The sequence below is a fragment of the Hyaena hyaena genome, unplaced genomic scaffold (assembly GCF_003009895.1).
Source record: "Hyaena hyaena isolate Hyena2069 unplaced genomic scaffold, ASM300989v1 scaffold_70, whole genome shotgun sequence".
In the NCBI taxonomy this organism is placed as follows: domain Eukaryota; kingdom Metazoa; phylum Chordata; class Mammalia; order Carnivora; family Hyaenidae; genus Hyaena; species Hyaena hyaena.
Window position 1 is genome coordinate 2,626,954 of NW_024080701.1, and position 25,485 is coordinate 2,652,438.

At 49.4% G+C, this 25,485-nt stretch overlaps 1 protein-coding gene and 1 long non-coding RNA gene across 2 annotated transcripts; one reads left to right on the forward strand and one right to left on the reverse strand.

Moving 5' to 3' along the window:
* Window positions 1-715: 715 nt before the first annotated feature.
* On the forward strand, window positions 716-8,769 carry LOC120232265. Its single transcript, XR_005528527.1, has 3 exons — window positions 716-1,049; window positions 7,421-7,582; window positions 8,478-8,769. It is a non-coding gene; the product is annotated as an uncharacterized LOC120232265 (long non-coding RNA).
* PLA2G4D (phospholipase A2 group IVD) lies at window positions 3,671-24,240 on the reverse strand. The gene is made up of 20 exons (XM_039232870.1): window positions 24,196-24,240; window positions 20,752-20,824; window positions 20,444-20,580; window positions 19,740-19,871; window positions 18,988-19,028; window positions 18,592-18,634; window positions 17,199-17,262; window positions 16,701-16,831; window positions 15,863-15,973; window positions 15,703-15,740; window positions 15,383-15,518; window positions 14,912-15,048; window positions 13,510-13,732; window positions 7,719-7,836; window positions 7,183-7,320; window positions 6,828-6,935; window positions 6,493-6,684; window positions 6,093-6,259; window positions 5,248-5,434; window positions 3,671-3,897 (listed from the first exon to the last, which is right to left on the reverse strand). Exons 1-20 carry the CDS (start codon window positions 24,238-24,240, stop codon window positions 3,671-3,673), a joined length of 2,448 nt encoding a protein of 815 aa, XP_039088801.1.
* Window positions 24,241-25,485: the final 1,245 nt, after the last annotated feature.

Sequence of the window (25,485 nt, forward strand, 5' to 3'; positions counted from 1 at the left end):
GCAGGCCTCACTGGGATCAGGATGGAGCTGACGAGACCTCAGGTAGTAGCCAGGGAGCCTGGGGTAACAGCAGCTAGTTGGGGGGCGGGGGCAGCGGGAGACAAACATGCCCACATATACACGCGCAAACTCACGTGCCAGGGGTAGCCTTGAGCCTCGGTCTAGCCCTCTCTGAGGGTGTGGGGAACTCTGTCTCTCTCTGGCTTTAGCAAAAGTTCCCCAAATGGAATGAGTCTTCTTATTTTTTCCTACTTGTGCCCCTGTCCGTCCCCAGAGCATAGGTGCCCTGAGTCAGCCAAACTGCAAGTTTGAGGGAACAGTTCTCCATGTTGCCGAGTCGGCCTGGGACTTCCGACCCCACTTGCAATGGAGTTACCAAACTGCAGCCTGAGGGAACAGCCCCTTTATAAGAGAGCCTTTGTGACACCAGCTTGCAAGTTCAGGGTTCCAGGGACGACCCTCACTTCAGATCATCTGGCTACCAGCTCCGGGGTCCCCAGCACCTCAGCTTTGATAATTGCCTAAAATGACTCACAGAATTCAAAAAAGATCTCTACTTTGATTACTGTTTATCTGACAGTGAGGGGGTACAGAATGAAGCCAGCCAGAGGGAGAGATGCACACAGCAGAGTCCAGGAGGAGTCTAAACACAGAGCTTCTGGTCATGCCCTCCCTCAGGGTCACGGACCCGAAGGTGTTGCGTCCATCTGCCACAGTGTGTCACAGTACCCGCAGAATATTACCAATCAGGGAGATTCACCTGAGCCTTTGTGCAGAGTTTATACTGAGGTTTGATCACATACTGCCCATGTGGCTGACCTTTGGTCTCCAACCCCTCTGGTTTGTCAGGCTCATGGCTTTAGTCCCAGTTCCTCTGGAGGTAGCAACTAATACCGAGTGTTCCGGAGTCCTCCATCACAAAGCACACTATGAGGCTGTGCAGCGGCCAGATTCCCAGGCAAACAAAGACACTCCCATCAGACAGGCCATTCAAGGGACGAAGAGATCCCCACTCAGTAGCACAGAGCAAAGGCATGACCTCTATTCAGGTATGGTTAATTCTTCATTGTACAGTAGGACATGCCATAAAGTAAGTACCCAAACACGCAGTGTGGTGTGACAGCCTGGCTTGACTTTAAAGCCTCCAGGAGCACCTGGGTGGCTCAGTCGGTTAAGCATCCAACATAGGCTTAGGGCATGATCTCACCCAATCACAGGTTCAAGCCATGTGTCAGGTTCTGTGCGAACAGCTCAGAGCCTGGAGTCTGCTTCAGATTCTGTGTCTCCCTTTCTCTCCTGAAGTATTTCTTCCTCCTCTGGTCATATTCTGTCTCTCTCTCTCTCTCAAAAATAAACAAACATAGAAAGAAAGAAAGATAGGAAGGATGGCAGAAAGATGAAAAGAAAAGAAAAGAAAAGAAAGAAAGAAAAGAAAAGAAAAAAGAAAAGAAAAGAAAAAAAAAGAAAAGAAAAGAAAAGAAAAGAAAAGAAAAGAAAAGAAAAGAAAAGAAAAGAAAAGAAAAGAAAAAAGAAAGCCTCCAGTTTCAGTGCTGGCTTTGCCACTTTTGAGTTTAAGTTGCTTAACCTTTGTTCATGCCCAACAAAGTTGGAAGGCTCACAATTCCTTATTTCAAAACGGACTACATAAAAACAGTGTCAGGACAGATAAACAGATCAACGAAACGAGCTCAGATAGAAACCCTCGCGTTCACAGATAACTGATTTTTCAGTGAGGGTGTCAAGACAATTCAGTGAGGGAAAGAACAGTCTTTTCACCAAATGGTGTTGGAATAACTGGATATCCACACACGATCGAATGAAGTCAAACCCTTATTTCACACTGTATACAAGAGTTAACTCAAAATGGACCAAAGACCTAACTGTAAGGATTAACACTATAAAACTATTAGAAGAAAACATAGGTGTAAATTTTCATGATCTTGGATTAGACAATGGTTTAAAAAATTTTTTTTTAACATTTACTCATTTTTGAGAGGCAGAGCGCAAACAGAGGTGGGGCAGAGAGAGAGAGGGACACAGGATCTGAAGCAGGCTCCAGGCTCTGAGCTGTCAGCATGGAGCCCAATGTGGGGTTTGAACTCACGAACCATAAGATCATTCCCTAAGCAAAAGTCAGACACTTAGCCGAGCCACCCAGGTGCCCCAGACAACGTTTTTTGGGTTTTATTTTTTTGTTTTTGTTTTTTTTAAATATGAAATTAAAAGCAAAAATACCAGAAGGAAATATAAATGCCACCATCAAAATAAAAACTGCTTCCATGCTTCAAAGGATATTATCAAGAAAGTGGAGAGGCGACCCACAGATTGGAGAAGATCTGCAAATCACACACCGCATCAGGGATTTGTACATAGAAAATATAAAGAATTCTTACAATAATAAAAAGACATATAATCTGGTTAAAGTGGGCAAAAGATCTGAATAGATAAAAAAAGAAATGTAAAAGGACAACAGTATATGAAAAGATCCTTAACATCATTAGTCATTAGGGAAATGCTAATAAGATACCAAGATACCACTTGACACCCATGTGGATGATTAAAAGACAAAAGACAAAATATCAAGTGTAACAAGTGTCAGCAAAGATGTGGAGAAACTGGAACCCTCATGCAATGCTGACAGCAATGGAAAACGGGGCAGCAGCTTTGGAATACCAGCTGCCAGTTCTTCAGAAGCTGAAGCAGAGAGTTGCCGTAAGACCCAGCAATTTCACTTCTAGGTAGACATGCAAAGGAAGGAATAGCACTGTCCACATACAAGCTTGTTTATGAATGTTCATAGCAGCATTATTCATAACAGTCAACAAGTGGAAACAATCCAAGTGTCCATTAACCAATGACCATTAGGTGAAGCTGGGCCATCTATAGGATGGAACTGCATTCAGCCGTGGAAAGGGGTGAAGCACGGATACCCACTACAACCTGTTCCATATCTAGAACATATTAAGGTAAGTGAAAGAAGCCAGACACCAAAGGCCACAAATTATAGGATTCCATTTATATGAAATGTCCAGAATAAGCAAATCTATAGAGACAGAAAGTAGATTAGTGTTTGCCTAGGGCTGGGGAGGGAAGGTTGAGGTTGACAAACAAGGGGTGAGGGGCTTCCTGTGGGGGTAATGGAAATCTTCTCAAAATGACGACGGTGGCTGTACAAGGAAAAGCCACGGGTCATACACTATAGTTGGATGAATTATGTGGCTTGTGGATTAAAGTTGCTTAAAAAGAGTACAAAAGAATGAGAAAAGAGGAGGAACGGACAAACGGGATTCATACTGTCATTCCTGATGCCTGGAGACACCTCTCAGTCAAGCCATCCCCTGCCCTGCTCATCCCCACTCCTGGTCTCAAACCTCAAGCTTGTACCCCAAATCTGTTTTGCTTGGCAGGAAAGTAATCAGACTTGCACTTTTGTCTGGTTGGACCAGCTATTCTACACACTGGCCTGGTGAGTTCACTTTCAGCTCCTCTCAAGCCAGCAATGAAGGTGAGGGAGAACTTGGGCCGTGAGACCCACTGCCAAGGAGGCCGGGGCCTGGGACAGCCCAGACAGAGCTCCAGCCCAAGTGGGGTCTGTGGCTGTAGCCAGCTGTGCTTGGGTTAAGCCCTAAGCCCCTGGAGGGTCGTCAGGGGGCTGGGTCCCTGAGCAGCCTCAATTCTGTGCTGTTGGAGGTGTGGCCGCTAGGGCCCGGCGTTTCACAGCAGCCCGCAAGGCCTGCAGAATGGCATCCTGGCTGTTCCGTACATTGTAGTCACTAAGCTGTAGCAGGCGATCAAAATCTTCCTCCTTGTAGGTCATGTTGAACAGGGAATAGGGTGAGGTGGTGCCAGTGAGATCCACCCGGCCAGCCGGGAGCTCTGCGGGGCTCCGCCGGACACCTGCCCAGAGACGGGAAGGGTTAGGAGGAGGACCCAGAGGCCTTCAGAGGTGGGCAGAACGAAACCTTGCAACTGGGCACAGGAGGGCGCTGTTCCTCACCGACGGAGCTCCTTGCTTTCCCTCGGCCCTGTGTCTTTTGCCCAGAAATATAAATGCGGATAGTATATAAAGGATTTTTTTGAGATTTTTTTGAGATATGAAAGGTTTGCTTCCTCGTAGCAATGCACCTCCATTATAAAGGCAACCCCACAGTATCTCTCTGTATCACCTTCAGGGGCAAGGTGGAAATAGTCAGACAACAAAGTCAGGTCAGTGAAAGATTCAGCCAAGAGCCTGAAAACCAAAGGGATCTTTGCTTTGTAAGAACGAGTCTTTGTTGAGAGGGAAAGAGAATTCCGTGATGTGGGCTGAGCCTGTTACGGGTAGAGCTGGAAGGTCTGGAATTAGAATGGGAACCAGCAAGCTAGGAATAATGTACAAAGGCAGAAGTTAGGTGTTCCCACCAGAAGGAGTTAAAGGTCTGACCCGTTGGCAGGAGGGGAAGATTGGAAGGCTTGTGATGAGGGTTTACATTTCAGGGGCCCTAGAGTGGAGGCCCAGCTTCCTGAGAAAACATGGCAGGCTGGGCTGGGATGGGAGGGTAGAAGCAGACTGAAATCTCAGATTAGGGGAATCTGAGAGCGAGGGACCTGGGGCCTCTCTGTCCCCGCTGTCTAGCGCTCTAACAAGGTGGGGTCTGAGCAAGGGTGGAGATGGCTGCAGACGGGGACACTACAGGCTTCTGGTACAGGGATTCCCAGACACCAGCCTGGAACAGGACTGCTGAGGAGCCCAGGTACAGCTAGGAGGGCTGGGGGAGGGGAGGCCAAAGGAGCCTGCGGTCATGACAGAGAACAACACAGTGACTCTGCCAACAGAGAGCCCCTGTGAGGATGTGGCATCCACAACAGAAGCCAGCACACTGCTGTGTCCAAAACTGGGTGGGACTAGCCTGAAGACCCCCTCCCTTTGCTGGCCACAGGAGTGCTGGGGAGAACCCAGACTGTGCCTCTGAGGGTCCAGGCTGCCAGGCTGTTAGGAAGGGAGGGGATGGGGGCGCCTGGGTGGCTCAGTCGGTTGAGCGTCCGACTTTGGCTCAGGTCATGATCACACGGTTCGTGGGTTCGGGCCCCATGATGGGCTCTGTGCTGACAGCCAGCTCAGAGCCCGGAGCCTGCTTCAGATTCTGTGTCTCCCTCTCTCTCTGACCCTCCCCTGTTCACGCTCTCTCTCTCTCTCTCTCTCTCTCTCAGAAATGAATAAAACACTAAAAAAATTTAAAAAAAAAAGGGGGGGAGGGAATGCCTTACCAGGGGCTGAGTGGTCCTTGAAAGAGGCATTGACCAGTGGGAAGTGCAGCAGGACAGGGGCATCAGGGAGGGTGGGGTCCGAGAAGACGTGGCACTCTGTTGGCTGGTGTTGGTCCTGAGGGCTGGGGTCCACTCGAGGGAACGGCAGTCCCCGGGCCCGGCAGTACAACTCAGTCTGCTGCAGTGTCTGGTTGGGGAGAGGGGAGCCCAGAGAGAGCCAGTTACTTCTGGTCATGCCAGGTCAGTGTTCCTGAAAATGCTAGGATAGCTCCAGCCCAAACTGACTGCTCAGGGTCAAGACACCTGGTTCTGACCTGTGTGGGGTCTAGTGAAGCTACAGTGCCTTGGAGGGAAGCAAAGGGTTCCAGTGGTCTGCAATGCTGTTTGCTTAAAATCTTCAGGTTGGGTAGAGACCTAGCACCCTTGCTCCCATTTGGGATTCAAATCAGGGTTATTCAAATCCCAGCGCCTAGAGGGCCTCAGTAGGGGACCCACTTCTGTACTAAGGCCCTATTCCCCCTCCCCTGAGTCCCCAGGGGGGCCCTGCGGGGATGGATGTGGACAGGCCGGGGTCTCCTCCCAGCTCTGTCTAGCTGTGCTTCTTGGGGTAGGTGCGGCAAGCTCCCTCCCATCTGCCTGTCCTGGGAGCCAAGGGCCCCAGCACCTCCACAGTCCTTCCCAACCAAGGACACTGGCAGGAGTCTGTGGGTCAGAGCCTGCCACCCTTCCCTCCCGTTGGGGACCCAGGAGGTCAGGGCCAGTGGTCCAGTGGCCCTTTGCTTGCCCCTGGAGCATGGCCTGACTGGCCGGAGTATCTGGGGCTCCCATGGGGCAACCAGAGGCACCTCAAAGGGTGAGGATGGGGAGTAGTCGAAGGAGAGGATGAGGTCCAGTCTGCGGCCGGGCCGGAACATGGAGGGACAGCTGGTGTTGAGGAAGTAGCCGACATCTACCAGGCAGAGCTGGGGCTCCTGAGGGGTAAGCTGGCCGGGGGTGCAGTCTAGATCACAGTCTGATGGGGGAGGCAGTGACAGTCAGAGGTAGCCTTTCCACCTTTCATACTACATTTGCCTCCATGCCCCCTTCTGACTTCTGGAGTCACTCCCTGAAAGCACACGCCACCCAGCCCTTCCCAAGACCTTCTGCAGGCCAACCCTAGAAGGGAATGCTCTGCCCCCCTTCCCCCACCCCCGCAAAGTCCCTTGCCGGTCCTAGCCATGGTCCATACACGGCAGGGGGCCTTACCTGCCCAGGTGGAGAAGTCTCTCTGACTACAGTAGTCCTGGTGCAGCTGGAGGCCCTGGAGGAAGTTGAGGCTGTGCTGGTGGAGTGGCCTGCCTGTCAGGAAGCCCTTAAATGCCTTGGCCAGCATTGTTCCAGGTTGCAGCCAAGAGGCCTCCCGCCATGAGGAGGTCCTCACGGACGCAGGAGACTCCTCTGGGCTCAGAGAAACAGACGTTGGTCCAGTGAAAGGCCTGGAAATGCCTGGCCCTGTCTCCCCTCTGATAGTGCCCCTCCCGCAAGCACCTGAAGAGGCAGTAGACTCATTCCAGGCTCCCCGTGCTGTGCACTATTCTTACCCAGATTCCTGATCTTGTCCTTGACATGCTGCTTCCAGGTGTCATCAGAGCTGATGAGGTCATACCAGGCATCCAGCAAGTTCAGGGACAAAATGTTGCTCCAGATACCTGAAGGCCAAACCCCCACAGAAGTCACCCTCAAGCCTCAGCACCCTGCCTCCCATCACCTGGAGGGTGGCGATGGAAGAGGGGAGGCAGGTGGGCTGCCCCCGCAATAATAGCTCTTCCCCACAGCCCAACTCCAGTTTCCCCCGCCCCCAGGGGCCCGGCCACACCCGAGTACGGGAATCATGACTAGGCAGTGAGGCCTGGCCCAGGACTGGCCAGAATCTTCAGAGTGACCACCACCACTCACCTTCCAGAAAGCAGATCCGGGACTCAGGGAGCTTCCTCATCAGCCGCCCCATGAAGAACTCAGAGCCAAAGAGATCAGAAGGGACAAAGGCTCCATACTTCAGGAACCCTACCTCATAGGGGGAAAACTCTACCCACTCTGTGGGAACAGGGACAAGAGGCAGGAATCAGAGCAGAGTGGGCTAAGGGGAGGCCCAGCTCTGACAGAGGCCAAAGACATTGTCCCCCTCCCCCTGCAGGCCTTAGCCTCCTCCCTGCCTGGCTGACTCCTGGGCTCACCACTCCCCCATCCAGCCCCTTGACCACATCCCCACTCCTCCCACCACCAGGACAGTGGGCTCTGCTGCCTGGCTCATCAGCCCATCAGAACCTCCTCCCTTCCAGAAGGCTGAGCACTCTAGGTAGGTGTTTTCTGTTTACATTCTCTGAAGGTCTGCTGGGTACACAGGAGGTACACATGTGTGCATGTGTGTGTGTGTGTGTGTGTGTGTGTGTGTGTGTGTTGGAGGGTAGTGTGGACAGGACTAAAGACTGTACCCTTGAAGTCAATGGTCTCCAAATCGTTCTCTTTGACGTTGAGGCTCAAATAGAGGGGCAGAGGGTTCTGGCCCCGCTCCAGTGCAGCTCTCTGTTCGGACAGCTTCTGATCCATCACCTGGGGTGGGAGTCATGAAGGCTTAAGTGAGGTAGGGAGCACCCTGGAGGCACAGGCTGAGAGTGAGGAGGTAGCTCCTTATTGGAATTTGAGTGGCATGGGTGGGTGTACCCGTCAACGCACACTCCCACCCTCATATTCTGACCTGATTCGGGATCACCATGGAGGGCAATGGAGGTTGTGGACTGCACATATCTCAAGAGAATGGCATTCACAAGGATTACAGTGTCAAGAGCAATACCCTACCCATGCTCCTATGGTTTCATTGGCCCCATCTTTATGGGTTGAAGGGTGGAGTGGATGTGGACCCAAACACACAGACATGAAGGCACATATCCACATACATTGCTTTCCAGAAAGGACGCAGGAATCCCCTTTTAGTACACTTTGTAAGCTCTGTCAGGGAGTGGGCTGCCCCTTCTAGATTCACATTAGTGCAGTTCAAGTTTCAGCCCTTCCAAAATGCTTTCTGGTCATCCTTGCCTTCCCTCCTCTTTCCTTTCCTTCCTGCTTTTCACAGTTTGAAGTTGCACCCCATTGATTATTCTTGCCTCTGTTTCCAATTTTCTTTTCAATAAAACTCCAAGTTCTGCCTTGATGGCAGGCAAGAACTGTGGCTTGCCTTTTCTCTTTTTCCACAGAGCCTCATGGAATTCCAGGGGCATAGAAAGATCTCACTCTATCCTGGACCAGAGATGCAAATAGGGTTCATCTCCAGCATCAGCAAGGTTAATGGTGGTGACTGCCTGGAGCCCCACCTGGGAAAGGAAGCTTCCACAGGTCCTAGAGCAGCGCATGTGCCACACACAGATATACCATCCCTCTCTTATGTTCTCTGAACTGGAAGTCTCCTCACTCAGCAGCTAGACCTAGGGGGTTCCCAAAATGCCCTATCAGCCATTATGATCTGATTTACTTTGAGAATGTGCTAAATTAAACATACGGATTCCTAGGTTTCGATCTGAGAATCGTAAAAGCCACGTAGGAATTTGCTTTTTCTTTAGTCTCCCCAGGTGATTCTGATGATCGGCCAGATGTGTGTCCCAGGATGCTAGCCCTACCTTTTCGGTGAGGAGCCCCCCTCCCACACGCAGGTGTACCTCTTCTTCCCCCTACAGCCTCTGTCACTGATGTGTCATCTTTTCCCCCAGTTCTGCTGTGGTGCCCAATAGGACTTGAGTTCTAGGAAACCCACTGGAAGAATCCCCAAATATGGCGTAAGCCCTTGGCACTATTTGTCATACGTACAAGTCAGTCCCTCAGGCGTGAAGTGTGTATGTAGTGAAGAGAGAGGGAGCTTGATGAATACCTGCAATTTCTTTTTTTTTTTTATGTTTTATTTATTTCTGAGAGAGAGAGAGAGAGAGAGAGAGAGACAGCATGAGCAGGGGAGGGTCAGAAAGAGAGAGAGACACAGAATCTTAAACAGGCTCCAGGCTCTGAGCTGGCTGTCAGCACAGAGCCGACGCAGGGCTCGAACCCACAAACTGGGGGATCATGACCTGAGCTGAAGTTGGACGCTTAACCGACTGAACCACCCAGGCACCCCAAGGGTAAGTCTATAATTCCCTTCTTTTTGTTTAGGCATCCTGTTTGCCTGCTCTTTTGTCATGTATGATGAGGGAAAATGTGTGCTTTATTTACTCCAGATGAAACTATTTCTGACATGGGGGAGAGAGTCAGCACACCCCTCCACCTACTGAAATAATACCCAGCATTCTTTTTCCTTTTTTTTTTTTTTTTTTGAGAGAGAGAGGAATGGAGAGAGGGAACAGAGCAAGAGAGGGAGAGAGAATCCCAAGAAGGCTTCACGCCCAGCATGGAGCCCCATGTAGGGCTCGATCCCACAACCATGAAACCATGACCTGAGCAGAAATCAAGAATCAAATGCAGGGGGCGCCTGGGTGGCTTAGTCGGTTAAGCGTCCGACTTTAGCTTAGGTCATGATCTCGCGGTTCATGGGTTCGAGCCCCGCGTCGGGCTCTGTGCTGACTGCCAGCTCAGAGCCTGGAGCCTGTTTCAGTCTGTGACTCCCTCTCTCTCTGACCCTCCCCTGCTCACGCTGTCTCTCTCTCTCTCTCCTAGAAATAAAAAAAAAAACAAAACATTAAAAAAAAAAAAGAATCAAATGCTTAACTGACAGCCACTCAGGCACCCCTCTTTTTCAAAAACTTTTAGCAGCTCACCAGGAAGTGTTGGCAAGCTTCTGGATCTCCAGGCCCCCAGTTTCCAAATGAGCACCCCCATTTAAGCACCCTAATAAAGTTGTTCTGTATAAAGTTCAGGGTATACTATTTCTCTAATAATACTTAATATTAATGAAACTGATTTGTTATGGAGTTATATTTTCTGACATCTAAAATGACGTTTGGAGCTGAGGATTTGTATAGCATGGAGATAATAAATGCTTTTACCCAAAAACTTAAATTTGAAATACATACTAAATTTTTCTGATTAAAGAATTATTTTTAGAAGCATACAATGGGGGCGCCCAGGTGGTTCAGTCAGTTAAGCGTCCGGCTTTGGCTCAGGTCACGATCTCATGGTTCGTGAGTTTGAGCCCCACATCAGGCTGTCTGCTGTCCGCACAGAGCCTGCCTCTGATCCTCTGTATGCTTCTCTCTGCCTCTCCCCTGCTGCATTCCCTCTCTCTCTCTCTTTTGAAAATAAATAAACATAAAAAAAAATTTGAAAAGCATATAATGAATGTTAACTTTAAGAGATAAAGCATGATAACTAAGAAAAAAAAAAGACTATTTGAAAAGCTTTAATATTAAAATAAAAATTTTAAAACCACACCAGTGCTCATTTTTAAAGTCACATTGTTTGTTCAATAATATCATGAGATTTTTTTTCCTTGTGCACCCCCAAAAAAAAACAAAAACCCAAAACTTTATTAAGTTTGTATTTTAAAAAAGGACTATAACCCTTGTACATAAAACATGTATGAAGTCATTACTGGAAGATCAAATGTTAATTAAATAAAAGTTTTCTTTATAGCCTCAGATCAAACTGCATTTTACAGGACATTATAAAGTAAACTGTTAAAAGAAGCTTCTCCCAACTCTATAGTAACTATACCTCCACCAGACAGGAAAGCCACTAATAAAACACTGTATCCTCATAACAGAACATGAACTTAAATAATAGATCTAAAGAATACACAGGATATATTAATGAAATAAAAATAATTGAAGTAATTACTTTGGTGTTTATAAATTTCATGCCATTTCAAAAAAATTCCAATTTTCTCATGAAACTTGACTGACTGATTGTATTACATGTATAGAAGACCAAAGGACCAAAAGGAGCCAAGACAATTTTGAGAAAAACCAAGATGGCAGTGGGGGTAAATCTGCCCCATCAGATACCAACATGTATTACAAATGTGGAGTCACTAAGTCAGGGTAGTACTGGCACAGGGAGTCGGCCCCATTCAAATGGAGGAAAGCTCAGGAAGGGTCCCATGAATACATGAGAGCTAACACACGACACAAGGAGCAATGCGGATTTATGGAGAAAGAAGAATCAGCAAGTGATACTGGGAAAGTTTGCTATCCTATGGGGAAAAAAAATTGGATTCACGTCCACATAATGCCTGAAGATATATTCTGGGTGGATTAAAGTCCTAATTGTGGAAAATGAATCTTTAAAACTTTTATAAGGATATATAGGAAGAGATTTTATGACTTAGGAGAGGGAAAGATTTCTCTAGCAAGAACCTAAAAGAACAAACCATAAAGGGAATAATGAGACACTGGATTATATTAAAACTATGCATCAAAATTTGGTAGAACTGATAAAGGATTAGTATCCAGAATCTATAAAGAGTTCCTGCAAAAGAATGTCAAGGATGAATTAATATAAAGATGGAAAAGGATCTCCAAGGATCTCTTCCTCCATGGAAGAGGAAGTCCCAATGACAAATACACTTGAAAATATGATCAGTCTCACCAAAAATCAAAGAAATGGAATCTACAACAAAATTTTGTTTAACACCCATAAAATGAGCAAAAAATTAAAATTCTGAAGAGCATGTAGAGAAAAAGAAAATACGATACATTGATGGGTGCGTGTGTAAATTAATGAAATCTTTCTAGAGAATGATTTGGCAATAGGTAGGAAAGTTGAAGATACATGTACCAAATGGCCTAATAATTCCACTGCTGGGTGTGTATCTTCAAGGCTCAGAGAATCTGCAACATTTGTGCACAGGGGACTTGTACAAAACCATGTGTGCAAGAAACATTATATTCTTCTTAAGGATGTATAATAAAAGGTATACAATAAGATATACAATAAAGCTAAATAAAGTATGTAATTATATGTTATGTATTATATAATACAGTAACATGTAAGACCAAAGATATGAGTGTGATGATAAAATTCAGGATGGTGGTTCCCTCTGGGGGTGGGAAGGAAATGGGACTGGGGAGGGATCTGCAGGTGGCTTCAACTCTCTAGGTAACATTTTATTTCTGAGGCTCGTTGGCGAGATCATGCATATTCATTACACTATTCTTTATGCTTTATGCATTTTCTTACCAGGAGTTTTAGATCTTGATAATCTGAAGAATATCATAATATTTAAATAAGAAATACTGATTTTTACAATAAATATTTTTAAGCTAGTAAATAAAAAACAAAAATGGTTAATAATTTCCAAATAGCATTGTGCCCACCAGCAAGGATAAAATTTACAGAAAAAAATTCAAAGCAAATCTATTTTTGGCATTCATTCATTTACATAAAATCTTTCTTGGTCAAACTCCTGATACCCAGCACTAAGAAAGAGAAGAATCCTTATTCTGCTAATATATTTGATGGTTTACTTTTTATTATGAATGCTGAAGATAACCTTTTGTGTTTTAGCTGTTCCACATACTTTAAAAGAAGCATTCACATAATTATATGTGGTAAAACAATAGTGGAAAAAATTACTAATTTTAGTATCACTTAATGTAAGATTTAACAGTTGACTTACTAAACCTTCCTTAAAGAAGCAATGTAGAAAAAAAGCATACCCTCAGTCTGGCCTTAATGGTGTTACAGTAACAGTACAGAAATATAATAGCTAATACTTAACACTTACTCTGTTCCAAAGTGTAGAGTGCTCACAACAAACCCATGAGTTAAGAACTATTCTCACTAAATCTCCCCTAAATCTCTCCCATCCCTCGAACAAATGAGAAAACTGAGGCACCGAGAGGTTAAGTAACTTGCAGAAGAACACTTAGCGAGTAAGAGGCACTGAGATTAAAACCAGGGAATCTGGCTCCAGAGTCTATGCTATTAACACTATCATGAAGATAGAGAAGAAGAATGCATTCTACATTGCAGTATTGATAAAATAAAAGTTGTTCAAGCAATCTCTCTGACATCCAAACATAATGTGAAACTTTTGTTTGCCGAACTGCCTTTGCTTTGACTGCTCCCTAAGCTCTTGAGAGATCCAGAAATTTCTGTTTCATGGCAATGAACTGAAGAATAGTCTGACTCAAAAAGGCAGCATCCCAAAGTAGGACACACACTGAGACACTGTGGTTCCCACTTCCTCTAACCACAGATCCCAGCCTCCCTCACCCTATAGGAAACGCACACACGACTAACTGCAAGGCTGCCCTGGTCCCACAGGTGAATATCCGCCCCGCCTTGCAAGCATAGGTGCCCTACCTGGCCGTGCAGCATGGACTCCAGCAAGAGAGCCCACAGGTCCACAAAGGTCTTGGGGTGGCCTTGCTCAGCCCGCAGCTCAAGCTCCAGGTGGTAGCTCGCTAGGCGCTCTGCGGAGAAGGCCTCCAGTTTGCTCTTGGTCAGGTGCTCCCTAGTATATTTGATGGGTCCTTCAAGGTCCCTCTGTGACCACTCAGGGTCCCCGTAGAGGTGGGCCATTGCCCTGGGAGAATAAAGGGACAATATGGAGGGGGATGGAGGCCCAGCTTGGGTTGCTGCAATGACTCTCTCCCAACATGGCACTCCTGCAGCCAAGGCCCTGCCCATCTAGAGAATGTGTCTCAGGGCCTTCTCTCAGATCAGTGCTGTCCAATATGATGTGAGCCACGTATGTAATCTGAAATTTCCTAGTAAATACATTTTGAAAAAGAGGAGGCTAAGAAAAATTAATTTTAATAATATATTTTAATTCAATATATCTAAAATGTATCATTTCAACATGTAATCAACATAAAAATTGACATAAATTTCTATTTTTCAAACTAAGACTTCAAAATCCCCATGTACTTTATAACACATCTCAGTGTGGACTTGCCACATTTCAAGTGGCCGATATCCACAGGTGACTAACGGCTACTGCATTGCATGGAACAGATCTAGACCCTACGCCCATCTTCATGGGCCTGTACTCAAGCCCTTTAAGATGGTACATGTCAACAGCTGTCACCTAACTCCTCAGAGTTTACTCTTCTTTTACTCCTTAAAGTCACATTTCAGTAAGACTCAAAGGAGTGAATGTCTAACAGTGAAAAGCCCCACCTCATCATAGGCAGAGTGAGGTATAGGAAGGCAATGGTGTCTTCAGGCAAGATAGTATCTCTCCATCTAAATCTCTTCATCTATGCTGTTAGAGGAAGTAAGAGAAACTCTCCTAGGGAGTGTTATAAGGATTTAATGAGTTAATAACGATTAAAGAAAAAAGAGCTACCAACTTAAATTTTCTGGTACTTGTCAGACATGTTAAATGTTTTACTTGGGCCATCCCATTACAGTCCTATGGAGTATGTACTACTATTACTCTCATTTTGGAGATGAGTCAAATGAGAATCAGAAGAAATAAGTTGCCTAGGAGTGGTGTTGCAGAGACTCAACCCCAGCTAGTTCTGAATCAGCTGCCCTACATCTCTTCAGTAGCGTGGAATGGACGTCCTACAATGCCTCTCTCACGGGAGGACCTCTGTAACAGCTACTTCCTCCCTTTTGACAAAGCCACTTTTGGCACCCATCAGACCATACTGCTCACACCCACATGGCTTCGTCACAGAGAAGGTTTCTCTAGTGTCTACTCTACTCCCCTCTGGGACCTGATCAACTATGTTCTTCCAGGCCCCAGCACCCTCACCATGTAGAGCCCGAGATGCCACTGAAGTAGGTCACACAGTCCAGGAGGCCCAGCTTCTGCAGGGCCAACAGGTGGCCGTAGAGAGAGGTCATGGCCCGGGCACCTCCTCCTGTGGCCATGATGCCCACAACAGGGACCTGGACCACACACAAAAATAGACTGGCTTAGCAAGGACTCAGGATAGGAACTGCTTCCTGGCTCCAGGGAAGGGACCTCATGGTCAGGGCCTGATTAGAGTCAGGATTAGCACCCAGCCCCTTGCCCAGAAAGTGACGTCTCTCAGCCCCAGACAGAGTCCCAAAGGGAATGAGAAACTGAGAGCTTACCTTCCTCCCTTCCACCCTCCCCCCCTCCACTGCCATATCCACTCCCGTATCTGCTGACTAGAGTGTCTTAGGGAGGGCATAGGAATCAGGTCCTTCTTTAAAGTCATTCCAAGGTATCGTACCCACATCCCCTGTATCCCCAAACCTCATCCTCCTGTAGGTCTCTGTCCAGCTGCAAGGCCTGCTTGAGAGCCTTGGCCACCACTTGCTTCCTCCTGCTCAGGAAAGCTTTCTCCTCTGTACACAGATCAAAGCCCAGGTGCATAGCCAGCTCCTTAGGGCTGAGGCAGTAGAGGATCCAAGGGTCAGGGGGCACTGCACAGCTCAGCCACTGGTGGTTGGCCAAGCCCACAATAGCTACCAAATAACAGCCCTGCTCCCAGTCCCAAAGACCACCCTTTGCACAGCATTCCCCTGCCCTGTGACCACCCCTCACTGTCCCCCACAGATATGAATGTCCCTTACCAGCTCTCAGTCTTGAGCTGCAGCCTCACTTCTGGGGCCTGAAATTAAAGCAAAAGACTGAACTAGAATGTCCTAGACATTCTAGGGAAAAGTGGGTAGCTCTCGGGGCCTGGGCATCTTTATTCTCACTGGCACTTCCCATCCAGTTGAGGCCACTCACATTTGTAGCAGGAATGTTAACGGTCACCTCCTCTCCCACGGCCAAGGACCTTAGGGGCACAGTGAGGTGCTCAGCTGACTTGTCTGAATTGGAGCCACTGCTTTCTGACCTCTGGAGAGAAATATTCATTCATTCAACCAATCCTTACTGAGTATCTAGAGAGTGATCCAGACACAGTCCCTCTCTGATAATATAAAAATAATCACAATATTTATAATTATGATAATTACAATTACTAATTATAAAAACACTTGCTAATATTTACAGTTCTAACTGGATCATGTGTATGAATTTATAATGAAACAGGTAATGAACAGATGTTAGTAAGTGCTGTAAAGGAAAAATGTTGTAAAGGAGATAAGCAATGTGATATGATACCATAGCCAAAGGTGGGCTGTGTGGGGGTCTATTGAAGATGGGGAGTCAAGGAGGGCCTCTCTGAAGAGGTGCCATTTGAGCTGAGATCTAAAAGAGGAGGAAGAGAAGGTAGAGGATCAGGCAAACTTGAAAGGAGCCAGAGGTGGAAGAGAGAAAGCACTTGGCATGTTGGAAAAGCAAGAAGAGACAACTATGGCTAGAGAATCATAAAGAGGGGATGTGTGGACCAAGATGAGGCAGCAGAGGTGGGCAAGGGCCAGGCCTTGTGGGTACAGATATAGGATTTTATTCAGGGGCTATTGAAAGATTCAATCTGACAAAGCATGCAGCCCCCATGCCCACTTTAGGCTCCTAGTGATTTCCCTGTCTGCCAAGGGCTTGGTGCCTACCTGGGGGAGGCTGGGGTCCACAACAACCAGAGCTGGCCCAAGGCTGGGAGAGCTCCAAAGCCAAGACCTACCCTCAGACGCCCACTCAATTCTGCCTCTTGGGCTGCCATGTAATGGAAGCGGAAGGCAGGCGCTGTGCCCAGCGCAGATGTCTGTGTGTCTTCATATGACCCCTTCAGCACCAGCTCCAGCTCATCCTGATCTAGGGAGAAGGTGGGCAGATTAGCACAAGGGGAACAAGAGCCAGGAATCCCGGCAGGGTCCCACCGAAATTGGCAGTGTTGCTTGGACATGACCAAGGCCTAGGAGACTGGACCGTGGTAGACAGGATTCTGGAAAGAGCCCTCCCCAGCCTTCTGGGCCCCACACCCCCCAGGGTACTCCTACCTCCTGCAATACAGCCTCCTCCAGGCCAGGGGACCCTCCTGCCCAGAGGAGACCTGGTGCCCTTGTCTCATGCGGGCAAGAAGAAAGAGGCAAGCTCTGCTCTGCTGCTCACCTCCTACTCTGTACAGGTTTCCAGCCACCCCTTCTAGCAGAGACCAGACCTGGTTCTGAGAAGGCCTCACCTGTGACAGTGGCTGTGCTCCGAACGCTGTCCAGTTGGACATCCAGGCATGACAGCTCTCGGGCCTAGGACAGACCACATCATGGGCAGGGGCCTCTGCGAGGCCCTCTGAACCCCTCTGTCCCAAATCCACCACATGCAGAACAGGAAGTGGGGGCCAGAGTGGGATTGGAGGCAGAAGTCCCCACTCCAGACACCTCTAATCTGCTGCCACTGCTAAGTCAGATGTTCTGGAGCAGACAGGAGAGCCCCATCTCCACCCTGCATCCCATCCCCTCAGCTTTCCTAGATTTGCCAAAAGTCAGGGATCCTTGAAGGCCACCCAAACCTCAACCACCATTCTTTCTTCTCTGTTTCTCTGGACTCAATCTGGAGAGTGTTCTACCACAACTGACCCCAAACAGTAGCATGCAAACCACTGATCTACAGGGTGATGGAATGATCGGAGAAGCCTTTACAATGCCAGCAATGACAGTACCTCCCACCTGTCCTCCCGTTGACCTGCTGGCCAAATGAGCCCGCAGCATTCTCTGCAATGCCCGTCAGCTGACGCCCACAGCCCACCTGGCTCTTGTTACTGACCCTCTCCTGTAGACCTGCTGCCTTCATCAACCCACCCTGGTCTCCGACACTCAGATAGAAAGCAGCTGCCTAGGTATGATTTTAATGTGCATTTGTAAAAGTGATACTAGCCCATCAAACAGGCACTTGCATGACCCTGAGGGTACATGCCTCCTTCAGTTTGGGGCTCTAGATGCCTTACCTCACCTTAGGCCCAGCCCTGCTCCCAGATCATAGCTGTGTTGCTCACCTGTGACCTTTGAGTAGAAAGCTTCTAGTGTGTTGTTTACCGCCTGTTTCTGTCCACTGCAGCTTTATGAGCTTGCTCTGTTTTACAAGAGCTGACCAGGACTGTCCAGTGCCTCAAGGAGGAGCTGACTGACCCCCTGACCCTATCCCAGAGCTCCCGAATTGGAAGCAACCACACTGGACATTTCCTCTGAGCCTCTGCTACTTTAGTACTAACACCCCAGCCCGGCCTGGCCTGCGTGACTTCCTCACCTTCCAAAGCTGAAAACTTAAGTCCATCACAGGTGACGAAACACTGTCAGGAACACCTGAAATTCCCCCAATACTCCCTCAGCCATCCAGCCTTGGGCCAGGACGTCCTCTCAGCAGAGCCTCAAACTCCGTCTCTCCATTGTCCCTGAAGGCCCTGGACCCTCTGAGCCCCCAGCCCCTGACCACAGCCACAGGTGACCATATAGCTGGGAGGCCAGGGGTGGTCTTACCACAAGGCCCTGTCCCTCCGTGTCTCTTCTGAACCCCCACCTCAGTTTCAGCTCTGGGGCCCCTCCCTCAGATCCCCTCACAAGCCTGAGGAGTGTGGTTACCACAAGGACGTTGTTGGTGATGAGGTTTTCTGGACGTCCCGACCTGGAAAAATCAAAACATCGGGTGCTCAGCCTGGCAAAGGTGAATCCTCCCTGCACTGGGTTGCCCCTCACAGCCCAGCCTCCAGCCTCCAGCCTCCCTAGGGCCTCCCGGGGTGATACTGATGGACCCTAAGCCCTGATACCATTCAGGATGAGGGAGGTGGCTTCTGAAGAGTGCAAGGTGAGGAGAGAGAGGGACCGTGGGGCCAAAGAAGCAGTGACTTTCCTCTAAGATCCCCTGACCCAGACTGGCAGGGGTGGGGACATGAGGGATGGAGAATCTGGGTGAAAGACACTTCCCTAAGTAAAGCAGGGGGCCTGACACACTCCCTGAGCTGTGTGATTATTACTCACGTTTTTTCCATCAGGAACTCCACATCCAACTCCTCTTGTCCCTGAAATCAAAGATGAGCATGTCACTGACATTCACACACCTTTAGAGCTGACACAGTTCTTTGATGATGCATTGTCTTGTCTCAAGCAGTCTCACAGGGATGCACAGTATAACAATTATTCCCACTTTACAGATGAGGAAATTGAGGCTTAGGGAAAGATGATCTACCTGCCCAAGTTACCCACAGCTGATAAGTCTGCAGATAACAGGTCTCCTCCCTTCTTGGCAGGGCTGAAGTGGGGGATGAGCACAGGCCTTAAGAGGCATAAGGATTCCCAGGGCCCATCTCCTGTTCCTCTTGAGGGGGACTTGACCCCAGAACCCTGCCTTCCCACTCCTTACCTGCTGGAGAAAGAGCAGAGGCCTTCATAAAGCAGGCCTGGGCACCACAGGAGATCAGAGGCTGTGAGCAGGAGTGATGGATCCCACAACTGCCCAAAGGGTTTGTAACTAACTGTGTTTTGATGGACATTAGGAAGTTCTTCATCACTGAAAACTTCCTCCCATAGGTGACCAAAATCTCTCCATGGAGTGATTCAGTCTGGAACCTAGTTAAGACTATTCCTTTCCTATTAAAGTATAAATATCTCTGGGAGGAGTTTCCATCTTTTTGTGAACAAGTCAACCCAGCAGCATCCCAAAAGATAGGAGAAACTATAACTTCCTCAGCCTGGAGTTGGGAGAGGCAAGGCCCAAAGGAGTCCCCACCCACCTGGGGACTCATTGAGAAGGTCTTCCGGAGCGGCTTGCCAGGGAGGACTTCTGAGACATCATAGAGAACCTTGAAGCAGGCATCATCCTCCGTGACTGAGTCCTCGTCATAGACGTTTAGCTCCAGAACATTCTAGGGATACGAGAACAGCGACTTAGCACATTATTTACTCATTATTGTACTTCACACCTGTTGAAACTTTACTTTATGTCCAGGGTCAGGAAAGAAGATCATGCCTCCACACTTTGTACTTCAAAATAAAAATGAGAGTAAAACTTAAAAGCGGTAAAAGGAAAATTCAGCAAAGTTCCTCATCTTCCCCCTTTAATTTTTTTTTTATAAAAAATAAAATCTTTCAGCATTTCCTCACCTCCAACCCTCCCCCCTCCACCCCAGCTTGCTGGTCCCCCAGGGTACCATATGTACCAGGAGTCTTCCATCCATTATCTCATTTAACCTCACAACAACCGCATCAGGAGGGGATTCTTCCTGTCTCCCTTCCGCAGACGGGCTTAGAGAGGACCAGCAACTTGCCAGAGGTCAGGCTTCCAGCCAGCTGCTGAGTTACACATTCTCTCCCACACAGCATATCCAGGCTGGGAACACAGACACTCTTCCACAGTGTCTGTGAATGGGCCCTGGAGGAAAATGTGTTCCAAAAGAAGGATATAGCCTGTTTTTAGGAGGGTGGCCCTGGCCTTTACCTTGACCCGACTCTGGATTGGGAAACTGAAGGTCTCATTCCATACAGGATGACTGGAGTTGGTGATTGTTTTTGTTTTAAACTTTGTTCCAGTTACAGTTGGCAGCTGTAGGGTCACATAGGGGTCTGCCTCACTCACTGCCAATGTCAAGAGAACAATGTAAGAGAGAATTCCTTACACCCCCCTCCAGGGACCTCACCAGGTTCCTACCACAACCAGCCCAGTCCAGCCACCAGGTTCTTGCCTGGGCCTTTCCCAAAGGATCTGGTCGTCTCTGCACCCCTGGAGCCCAGGAAATAGTTACTCACACAGGTCAGCCCAGCCCAGGTTCCGGGCCTCCAGGACCTTCACAGTGAGCCGCCAGCAGGCAGAGGCCTCCACCTGGAGAGAAATAACAGACTATTCAGTCCCTCCCGCCCATACTGGAGCCCACCAGTCCATGCTGAGGTTTCTCCTGAGACTCTCAGTGGTGCTGCCAGCAGCTCTGGGGCCAAACAGCCTGTGCCCACCGCTGTCCTTGGGGCTATGGTCCTGGGCTGTAGCAGCCAATGCATGGCAGGCAACCCAGGGGGTGGAATTTGTGGGACCCCTTCCCTTTAGGGACAGGATAGCACAGTGCAGTGGTAAAAGCAGGGAAAAGAGGGCCAAGGAATGGCCACCACACTGGACATGTCAGTTTGGGGTTGCCCGCCCCCAGAGAGGGCAGCCCTTTGGTGAATCATGTGACTGTGCTGCTCGGTACCCCCCAACCCCATCCCTTTGGACGGGACGTGGGACTCGACACCAGGGAGGCTGGGCCCTGGGAAGTTCAGTCATCTGTGACAGCCATGGGTACTCACCCTCTCTTGAGTGTGAAATAGGGAACACCTAGGGCATGAGGCCATTACCGTGAACAAGAGGCCATTGTGAACTAAGGCACTGGGGAGGCCACATCAGCCCACAGACAAGCCCAATGAGGAGGAAGAAAGAACTGAGTGGGCACAAGCTCACAGGGGTAAAAGGAGCAGAGGTGGCAAAGGAAAAGCAGAAGGCAAGTAGGGTGCACCACGTCCTGCTGGGGACAGGGCACACGAGGGCTATCCTCACACTCCTACTGCTGAAGTCCTTGCCACTGCCTAGATCCCAGGGGCCTGGGGTGTCTGCTCTTGAGGCCTGGCTATGGAGCTGTTTCTGGGCACCCTGCACAAGTTTCTTACAGCAAGTCCCTGCAAGCTGAGGCAGAGGTGACATTGTGCTTGCATGATGGATATTCAGCCTCGCGCGTCCGGAGACAGTGCTGTGATGACCCAAGGAGCCTTCCTGCTTTGTGCCCTCCCACCACCAGATCCCTCTGTGCCTGTGAGCCAGAAGTCTCCTCCCACGAACCCATCTCGGCTCTCCACAGGCATTGCCTGCTGGGGGCTGGCTCAGTGTCCACAGACAAGCTCTCTATTCCCATAGAGAAACTTAAAGGACAATGGGCTACAGCAGAGCCGCTCAGGGCCAGTGCCCTGTGGGTCCCAACATCACTTTCCTATGCCTTCATGCTGAGTGTCTTTGTCATTCCGGTCAGCTTTCTGGCAGAGCACATGTGATACCCAACCCCCCCACCCCCACCCTGACCGAAACCCCCTGTAAATTATACTTGTTTCTCCCTTCTTGGGCTTAATTCCAGTGACACCAGCAACGCTTTGCTGTTCTACCTTCCCAGGACTTTGCTTCTTTGCAAAAGCATGCAACTTTCCCACACTGCCCTGTGGATATCTTGACAGTAGAATTTCATAGATTTATTTTAGACCACTATGAATATTGAACTAATTAACAGGATTCTCCTGAGGGCACTGGGGCTTCCCCTTCCCTGTTGAAATGTCCTCCCATCTGAAATCCTGACTTAATCGATGACTGAGCCTGGATGCTTGTGGCAGCTTCTCAAGCAAGGTCCCCCACCCCAACTTCCTGGAGGATCCTGGGAGTACTTCCCTGCTCTGCTCAAAGTGTCAGCCACTGTTTCTCCCTATGCAGGGACCCCAGGGCATCCTCCAGCCTCCATGTGGAGAGACTCAAGTGCTGACCCCTGCTCATCACAGGGGGTATGACCAAGGGAGTCTGAGGGGGTTGGAGACCCCACACAGGGGTCAGGAGTATCTGTGACCACGGGGTCTTCACCAGGAGGAGAAAAATGAGCAGGCTGCCTTTCCCCCAGCTGGCACCCAGCGATCTGTGTGGTAGAGGAGGTTGGAGAAACAGGGTTGGAAACTTCAGGTACAGCCTCAGGAGCCAGGTCTCCTGAGTCATGCTGAGAGGATGCTTCCTGATCTCACAGCAGGCACGTCCCAGAGCAAGTCCTGGATGCCCAGCCTGTCCTGCCAGCCCAGCTCCCGCTGCCAGGGCAGGCTCCAGTCCCCTCTTCCAGCAGGAAAAGAGGTTGGCTGAGGCCACTGCTGAGGCTGCCCCAGGAGCCGATTTGAAGACTGAGGGTTAAGGTCCTGGTCTTGGGGACTCAGTCAGTCCCAACAACATGAGCTGCAGGAAAGGTGCTTTCAGGCATGTGGGCACACTCAAGCTCCCAGAGCCACTGCATCTTGGGCTCCAGTTTTGCCCCTGGGCTGGGCCTAGAGCAGGCAGAGGGTAACAGGAAGAGGATGCCCTGCTTTCTCCAGGGAGATGAGGATGAAGACAGATACTTCAGACACTTCCCCAGCTGGAGGCTGTGGGCTCAGAGGCCCAGTTTCTCAAAGGGAGGAGCAGATTGAGTCAGGGCTGTCCAGACCTTCCACCACCAGTTCCTGCAGCCTTGGGTTCTTCCCAGCCCCCCGTCAGGGCGTTTCCACTAAGGTCCACTTGAAGGGGGTGATCCTCTAGACCTGAGACTGACGTGGGCTGGGACAGCAGGTGTCATCCGTCAATGGGGGAGGGGAGGCTCTCTATATTCCCCCAAATTGCCTGGTACCTGTCCTGAGCCAGGCAGATCTGCTGTAGAAACACCAGTCTGGAGCTGTTTGACTGGATCTGACTCAGGCCTGGGTCCCAGGGCCAAGGTTCCATCTGAAGAATGAGGCAAATGCCTCAGGACAGTGAGCGTAGCACACTTAGCCCCTGTCATGGCCACTGCCTGGGGCCCCAGGGGAGACCTGAGCAGCCCGTCCCTCTGGCCTTCATCTACAGCAGAGGATGAGAAATCTGGGCTAAGGGGAAGCATGTGAAAGGAGTGGGGCTAGTGCTTTATAGACCGCCTTGGCCTGGTTGCAGCCTCATCTCTTGGGCCCAGGAAGTAACTGGCCGTTGATGGGGAACTGGCCTGGCAAAGCTCTTGAGACATACAGGGTGGTCCCTTGGCCCCAGCCACTTCCAGGAAGTTCACTACCTGCAGTGGTGAACTATGGGCCTGGGGGGTTATCCTTTGGTGACATGCTGCCACTACGTTCTCTGATGCAGCCTGTGAGTTTTTGCAGGAAGGAGGGTAAGATGCTCTAAGGGGGCTGCTGGCTGATCACTCACAGTGGAGAGGGCAGGCTCCAGTCTCCCAGGCCCTCTACTTCTATGAGAGCTGATCATCCATCCACCCCCACCCACTCCCCCTCCCCAAGCACAGAACCTCTTACTTTCTGCTTCCCACCTTTGGCCTCTGCCTAGGCAGAGACCCCAGCTCTGGGACCCAGGGCTTCCCCAGAATCACCTTGGTTTTAGCTGTGTCAGGCTTCTCAGAATGCACCCTGGCCCCAGGCCCCAGGCCCTGCCCCAAGCGATGCCCAAGGGCTTGTCAATACTGTTACCTGGTGAGGATGGCCAAGTGGTCCCCTAGTTGTCAATCTTTCCATACTGACACTCCAGGCTCCCGCTCCTGCCAAGATGCCAGTCCCGTGGCTGGCTGGCTATTCCAAGGGGATGGGACCGTGAATCTGTCAGGCTGCGAGGAGCCACGATCCTATAAACAGGTTGGGGCTCCACCCACGGGTCACTCCCTCAGCCTAGCATCTTCTCCTCTTCCCCAAGAGGCTGGGCCAACCAGCATCTCCAGAAACCTCTGGCAGGGCTCCAGGGCCCACAGGTGGAGCACTGCTTTCAGACCTGGAGCATCGGAATTGCAGAAGCAGCAAGGAGGGGAGACCGGTCTTAGGAGCAGTGGCAGGAAGCTGGTTCCCCTGAGGCTGAAGGTCTGCGACAGGGTAGGGGCAGAACTGTGGCACCTGCGGCCCAGCCCCAGCCTGAGCCAGGCGAGCCTCTCAGGGAGGAGGGCTGAGCGTAGGAGAGGAGACAAGAGGCCAGACCTCCCGGGAAACTCTCTGGGATCCTGGGGCTCCGGGGATGGCAGGCCCCGTGCAGAACTTAGAGAGCTACAGGGGGCGTCTGGACCGTGGCTCTAAGCCCCTCACCCTCAACTTTACCCTCACCCCTTCCCTTTGGCTAATCCTAGGAGTTTGGAGGATTTCCATGAGACTCGAATGGCAAACTTACCAAATAAAGGTAACAGAGACCAAGCAGGAGACTTAGACTATGGCTATTACAGAAGGAAACTTTGTGAAGTCATCTGTTTAAAGTCTTCAGTGTACACAGTGGCACGAAGTGTTCTCCTAAAAGGACATGAATTCAGTTATTTCAATTCATTATGTAATTGAACAATACGATTTGTTTTTCAAGGCAAGTGAAATCGAATGAACGTTAACTTAGCACAAATAGATCTAAAAAGTGTTATTACAGAATTGCCCCCCCTGAAAAAAAAAAGAAGAAGAAAAGAAAAATAATAAGAGTCTATGAAAAAGTGAAAAATAATTGAATGGGAATATTTCTAATTTGCATGAACCAGCTATAAAATCTAATGAAAAAGTCAGTGTAAAATGTAGACAGCTATGAAGAACAGCTTATTCCAAAGTGGGTCATATAGGAAGCAATGCACAAAGTCACACAGCTGGTGAGTGGCAGAGCCCAGGATTGTGCTCTCTGGACTAGAAGTCTGTGTCCCCTTTCCCAGGCTGGGTTTAGCCAAGCCTGGTGCCCATCCACCTTCCAGGGCCTGAGCCAGACTCAGAGCCATCCCTGGACTGGCAGGGGTCCTGAGAAATACA

Coding starts and splice junctions, on each gene's coding strand:
- PLA2G4D (XM_039232870.1), bottom strand. CDS start 24,240: ATGGAAAGATTGACAACTAGGGGACCACTTGGCCATCCTCACCAG. Junction 15,974..16,700: donor AATTGAGTGGGCGTCTGAGG/GTAGGTCTTGGC, acceptor ATTTCTCTCCAG/AGGTCAGAAAGCAGTGGCTC. Junction 6,260..6,492: donor AGACTTCTCCACCTGGGCAG/GTAAGGCCCCCT, acceptor CTCCCCCATCAG/ACTGTGATCTAGACTGCACC.